The sequence below is a fragment of the Nerophis ophidion genome, linkage group LG24 (genome assembly GCF_033978795.1).
Source record: "Nerophis ophidion isolate RoL-2023_Sa linkage group LG24, RoL_Noph_v1.0, whole genome shotgun sequence".
NCBI lineage: Eukaryota > Metazoa > Chordata > Actinopteri > Syngnathiformes > Syngnathidae > Nerophis > Nerophis ophidion.
In genome coordinates, this window is record NC_084634.1 from 7,805,848 (window position 1) to 7,813,084 (window position 7,237).

General features: G+C 44.4%; 1 protein-coding gene across 1 annotated transcript in view; it reads left to right on the forward strand.

The window, feature by feature from the left end:
• syne2b (spectrin repeat containing, nuclear envelope 2b) overlaps positions 1 to 7,237 on the forward strand; it is a 408,840-nt gene that overhangs the window by 271,550 nt on the left and 130,053 nt on the right. Inside the window, exons 89-93 of the mRNA XM_061886295.1 lie at positions 602 to 721; positions 803 to 996; positions 1,083 to 1,224; positions 1,297 to 1,530; positions 1,608 to 1,760. Of these exons, the coding sequence (XP_061742279.1) occupies positions 602 to 721; positions 803 to 996; positions 1,083 to 1,224; positions 1,297 to 1,530; positions 1,608 to 1,760 (843 nt within the window). The remainder of the gene's footprint in view (positions 1 to 601; positions 722 to 802; positions 997 to 1,082; positions 1,225 to 1,296; positions 1,531 to 1,607; positions 1,761 to 7,237) is intronic.

Below are 7,237 nucleotides of genomic sequence, written 5' to 3' on the forward strand. Positions count from 1 at the left end.
GTAAAGCCGTGTCAAAATTGAACGAAGCCTGTCATGTCTGTCCCCGGTGGTCCGGAGAACCCGGAAGCAACAGTTTTCCACAACTTGGCGCCCAATCTGGCAGGACCACCAGGGACAGACATGACAGGCTTCGTTCAATTTTGACAAGGCTTTATTTTCCAATAAATCTCCTTTTTGCTTTCTAGCAATTGTGTCTTTTTGCTTTTCAGCAAGCATCCGTCCGTCTCTCTCTCTCTCGCCGCCTCCCGACTGCATGCTAATTCAGCTGTGCCAACTTCGAGGCCGGCCCTGCCGCAACCCCGCTTCCCCGCAGGCCCACGGGCCACGCCCATCACAATTGGGCTTCACTATGTAAAGCGCTTTGAGTCACTAGATAAAAGCGCTATATAAATATAATTCGCTTCGCTTAACCCAATTAGGTGACATGACATCATCTCCCGCGGCGCACCAGACGTTATCTCACGTTACACTAATGTGACGCGGCACAGTGGTTGGAAAAACACTGGATTACACGATACGCAGGATTCGCACTTGCCCGGTGACTTGACACCCTTGAGATAAAGTGCAATATTTAAGCCACGCCTCCCTCTGCTCATGCCAGACGTGGTCGCGGTGGGAGGACGACGCCGCCTGGTGCCAGTCCCTGCTGAGGGGTCTTGAAACGTCATTACCCAGCATGCACCAGAGGACGGATGCATCCAGGCTGCTGTGTGTCTACCAGGTCTTTACCTCGACCTCAAAAAATGGACTTTACGCGACCAAATGTGTTGCGCGACCAAACTGAATCGAGCCTTTTGCACAGGAGCTGGGCTCGGTTCTGGAGAGGAATGCCGCTCGCTTCGGTCGGACTTTGGAGGCGGGGCTCGAGCTCCAGAAGGAAGCCTGCGGGGGAGTGGGCGTGGCCCGCAGTCAGCTGGAGGCCCGTTGGAGAGGTGTTGAGACGAAGCTGAAGATTGGCAGCGCCGACGTGGAGAGGAGGAGCAAGCTGAGGAACAGGTGACGCTCACGTTTAAAAAAAAAGAACAAAAAAAAGAAAGAAGCCAAAGGAAGTCACGTGTCAGCCATTTGTTTGCGATTGACAGCTTTGACTGCGACTCCGCCGCACTCACGGCCTGGATGGGCGGGGCCAGGCGGGCGATTGACAGGTGGACACAGCTGGTGGTCTCGGCCGCTGCGGACGACACAGGCGGCGAGCGGAGGCGGGAGGAGTACCGTCACTTTGTGGTGGGTATGGAAGTAACGGAGCAGGTCACGTGACCAGAGAACAGTCACCAACTTTTTCTGACCCGAACCCAGACGCTGAGCAAGGAGCTGGAAGACCAAAGTGGACTCAAGGCCAGACTTGTCAGCGCCGGCGCCCAGTTGGCTGAGCTGAGCCAAGACGATGAAGACTGTGATGAAGACCCAGAGGCCCAAGAGTCCACCTCGGACCTCCACCCCGATTGGATCAGGGCCCAGCTCAGACAACTGGAACAGGACTGGACCGGTTTGTTGGCAGACGTCCCCGTGGTCCAACAGGCTCTGTACAAGGTGAGGGGGGCTTTGGATCAGCTTCCCTTTGTCTGGAAAAGCTCATCAAAGTCCATTTTGTTGACTCTTTTCGTCAGTGGAGGTTGGAGACTTTAAGCCACCAGGAGGCGCTGCTGGAGATGCTGGCCTGGCTGGAGGAGGTGGAGTCCAGACTGGAGGAGCAACGCAGCCGCCTGGAAGTAGTCTCCTGCACCAGCCTGGAGCTCAGACGGCTTTTGAAGTACTGCAAGGTGAGAACTTTGTGGGCAAGACCCGAGGGAAGGTTCTTGGAAGGACCACTTCCTGTGGGTGTGATGGACAGTGGAGTGGTACCTCGCTTTTAGGAATCTGTTTCAAAAAAACATTTTCAAAACAGGTTACAGGTTAGAAAATCTTACTCTGGTTGCATGGAGATGGCCTAAAAACGTATTTTTAAAAATGTATTTGTCATATTTAAAAAAAGATAAGGTAATAAGCGGTAGAAAATGGATGGATGGATGGAATTATAAAACAAATAATTCATTTATGTATATATATATATATATATCCATTTCTAGGGAATAAGCGGTGCCTATCTCAGCTACAATCGGGTGGAAGGCGGCGTTCACCCTGGACAAGTCGCCACCTCATCGCAGGGCCATTTATATATATATATATATATATATATATATATATATATATATATATATATATACTGTATATACACATTAAATCAGGAAAAAAAACAAAGGCTATTTCATCCCTACAAGCCTGCGGCCAGAAAATGGATATACATATATCAATCAATCAATCAATCAATGTTTACTTATATAGCCCTAAATCAGTAGTGTCTCAAAGGGCTGCACAAACCACCACGACATCCTCGGTAGGCCCACATAAGGGCAAGGAAAACTCACACCCAGTGGGACGTCGGTGACAATGATGACTATGAGAAACCTTGGAGAGGAGGAAAGCAATGGATGTCGAGCGGGTCTAACATGATACTTTGAAAGTTCAATCCATAATGGATCCAACACAGTCGCGAGAGTCCAGTCCAAAGCGGATCCAACACAGCAGCGAGAGTCCCGTTCACAGCGGAGCCAGCAGGAAACCATCCCAAGCGGAGGCGGATCAGCAGCGCAGAGATGTCCCCAGCCGATACACAGGCATATATATATATATATATGTATATATATCAATCAATCAATGTTTACTTATATAGCCCTAAATCACTAGTGTCTCAAAGGGCTTCACAAACCACTACGACATCCTCGGTAGGCCCACATAAGGGCAAGGAAAACTCACACCCAGTGGGACATCGGTGACAATGATGACCCAGTGGGACGTCGGTGACAATGATGACTATGAGAAACCTTGGAGAGGAGGAAAGCAATGGATGTCGAGCGGGTCTAACATGATACTGTGAAAGTTCAATCCATAATGGATCCAACACAGTCGCGAGAGTCCAGTCCAAAGCGGATCCAACACAGCAGCGAGAGTCCCGTTCACAGCGGAGCCAGCAGGAAACCATCCCAAGCGGAGGCGGATCAGCAGCGCAGAGATGTCCCCAGCCGATACACAGGCATATATATATATATATTCAAGGTTTCTGTGGTTTATCCGTTACACAGTGCTCAATACCGGGGTAGAGTGGAGTATGAAATCGGCTAAAGAGCAGGGAAACCTGCGAAACAGGCTTGTAGGGATAAAATAGCCTCTGTGTTTTTTCCTTACCTAGCGTATATTCCTCTCTACCCCAGTCTTGAGCACTGTATTACGGATAAACCACAAAAACCTTGACTATATATATATATATATATATATATATATATATATATATATATATATATATATATATATATATATATATATATATAGGGGCTTCACGGTGGCAGAGGGGTTAGTGCGTCTGCCTCACAATACGAAGTTCCTGCAGTCCTGGGTTCAAATCCAGGCTCGGGATCTTTCTGCGTGGAGTTTGCATGTTCTCCCCGTGAATGCGTGGGTTCCCTCCGGGTACTCCGGCTTCCTCCCACTTCCAAAGACATGCACCTGGGGATAGGTTGATTGGCAACACTAAATGGTCCCTAGTGTGTGAATGTTGTCTGTCTATCTGTGTTGGCCCTGCGATGAGGTGGTGACTTGTCCAGGGTGTACCCTGCCTTCCGCCCGATTGTAGCTGAGATAGGCGCCAGCGCCCCCCGCGACCCCGAAAGGGAAAAAGCGGTAGAAAATGGATGGATATATATATATATATATATATATATATATATATATATATATATATGAATGTATGTATGTTTGTATGTATGTATACATATAGATATATATGTATGTACTGTATATGTATATATAAACATAATGTGTATATTTATATACAGTATATATATACACTGTATATGTATATATATACACATATACGTATATATATATATGTATATATGTATGTATGTACAGTATATACCTACACTATATGTATATATATATATATATATATATATATATATGTATACATACATATGTATATATATATATATATATATGTGTATATATACAGTATTTATCTACACTGTATATGTATATATGCATATATTTGTATATATGTATGTATATACAGTAAATATATACACCGTATATATTTAGATGTATATTTAGATATATATATATATAAATATATTTAGATATATATCTAAATCTATATATATATATATATATATATATATATATATATATATATGTATGTGTGTGTGTATATATATTGGGGCTGGGCAACGATTAAAAATGTTAATCAAAGTTAATCACACTATTTCTCAGATTAATCGCGATTAACTGCATTGTATACGCAAAGCCCAATAATGAATTCAAAAGTAGTGTGTAGTGCACCTTTATTGGAATATTCTCCCACATGAACAAAAGCGCCAAAACATTTGTTGTGCAAACACAATTTAAATCAGTCCTTGTTAAACAGTAGCAGTTAAATAGCATATTTTATGAAAATCAACTCAAAAAATGTAAATACAAACATTCAAGCTCATTACTACCACTGCCAGGGTATTTAAGTTATCCTGTTTGTTATGGAAAATAAATATAATCTACATACAAATATCTGAGCCACAATCATAACATCTGAACAGGCAATTTCTGAGGTAACAGCAGAAAAAAATGTTTTTTCAGGGAGAAAGAAAAGAAAGGGTAAAGCACAAAACACTTCACTGCTGGGATTCCCCTTACAGGGGACTAGAATGTAAAGTCCATGTTAATAATGATGTTCCTTCAGAGAATCTCACTCAACTCGGTGCAGTTTGTTCATTCTTAGAACTGGACGGCCATTAATTTAAAATGTAGCGCCTTATGAATTAAAGGCCTACTGAAATGAGATGTTCTTATTCAAACGGGGATAGCAGGTCCATTCTATGTGTCATACTTGATCATTCTGGATATTGCCATATTTTTGCCGAAAGGATTTAGTAGAGAACATCCACGATAAAGTTCGCAACTTTCGGTGCTAAGAGAAAAGCCCTGCCTGTACCGGAAGTAGCAGACGATGACGTCACATGTTGATGGCTCCTCACATATTCACATTGTTTTTAATGGGAGCCTCCAACAGAAAGTGCTATTCGGACCGAGAAAACGACAATTTCCCCATTAATTTGAGCGAGGATGAAAGATTTGTGTTTGAGGATATTGATAGCGACGGACTAGAAAAAAAAATAAGATGTAAAAAAAAAAAAAAAAACGCGATTGGGACGGATTCCGATGTTTTTAGACACATTTACTAGGATAATTCTGGGAAATCCCTTGTCTTTCTATTGTGTTGCTAGTGTTTTAGTGAGTTAAATCAGTGGTCCCCAACCACCGGGCCGCGGCCCGGTATTTTTATTAATTTTCTATAAAAAAAATAAAAATAAAATAAAAAAAATATATTATTTTTTATTAAATCAACATAAAAAACACAATATGCACCTGGGGATAGGTTGATTGGCAACACTAAATGGTCCCTAGTGTGTGAATGTTGTCTGTCTATCTGTGTTGGCCCTGCGATGAGGTGGCGACTTGTCCAGGGTGTACTCCGCCTTCCGCCCGATTGTAGCTGAGATAGGCGCCAGCGCCCCCCGCGACCCCTAAAGGGAATAAGCGGTAGAAAATGGATGGATGGATACACTTACAATTAGTGCACCAACCACAAAAACCTCCCTTTTTCATGACAAAGAACAAAAAATAATAATAAAAAAATGGATTTCCCCCCCTCCCGCGGAACAAATTATTAAGCGTTGACCGGGCCGCGGATACAAAAAGGTTGGGGACCACTGAGTTAAATAGTACCTGATAGTCGGAAGGGTGTCTCCACGGGTGTCGACGGCAGCTACGGACGACACAAGCTCAGCTTTTCTCCGTTAAGAACTGACTTTTTAACCACAATTTTCTCACCGAAAACTGCTGGTTGACATTCCGTCTTGATTCATGCTCGCTTGACCGCGCTCTGATCCATAGTAACGTTTCACCTCCAGGAATTTTCAACAAGGAATCACCGTGTGTTTGTGTGGCTAAAGGCTGAAGCTTCCCAACTCCATCTTTCTACTGTGACTTCTCCAATATTAATTGAACAAATTGCAAAAGCTCCAGCAACATCCATCCATCCATCCATCCATCATCTTCCGCTTATCCGACGTCGGGTCGCGGGGGCAACAGCCTAAGCAGGGAAACCCAGACTTCCCTCTCCCCAGCCACTTCGTCTAGCTCTTCCCGGGGGATCCCGAGGCGTTCCCAGGCCAGCCGGGAGACATAGTCTTCCCAACGTGTCCTGGGTCTTCCCCGTGGCCTCCTACCGGTTGGACGTGCCCTAAACACCTCCCTAGGGAGGCGTTCGGGTGGCATCCTGACCAGATGCCCGAACCACCTCATCTGGCTCCTCTCGATGTGAAGGAGCAGCGGCTTTCCTTTGAGTTCCTCCCGGATGGCAGAGCTTCTCACCCTATCTCTAAGGGAGAGGAAACTAATTTCGGCCGCTTGTACCCGTGATCTTATCCTTTCGGTCATGACCCAAAGCTCATGACCATAGGTGAGGATGGGAACGTAGATCGACCGGTAAATTGAGAGCTTTGCCTTCCGGCTCAGCTCCTTCTTCACCACAACGGATCGGTACAACGTCCGCATTACTGAAGACGCCGCACCGATCCGCCTGTCGATCTCACGATCCACTCTTCCCCCACTCGTGAACAAGACTCCTAGGTACTTGAACTCCTCCACTTGGGGCAGGGTCTCCTCCCCAACCCGGAGATGGCACTCCACCCTTTTCCGGGCGAGAACCATGGACTCGGACTTGGAGGTGCTGATTCTCATTCCGGTCGCTTCACACTCGGCTGCGAACCGATCCAGCGAGAGCAACACAGATCTCCAAAATACTGTGTAATTATGCCGTTAAAGCAGACGACTTTTAGCCAGAGGTGGGTAGAGTAGCCAGAAATTGTACTCAAGTAAGAGTACTGTTACTTTAGAGATTTATTACTCAAGTAAAAGTAAGGAGTAGTCACCCAAATATTTACTTGAGTAAAAGTAAAAAGTATGTTGTGAAAAAACTACTGAGTAACTGGTGAGTAACCTGATTACGGCAACAAATAATGCAGAAAAACATAAACATAGCAATGAGCAAATTCACAGCCAGGAATATCTCTTAAGCAACTAAAACAATAATATATATTAAATAATAATACATTAAAATAAAATAAAAATTAAGGCAAATTGAGCCACA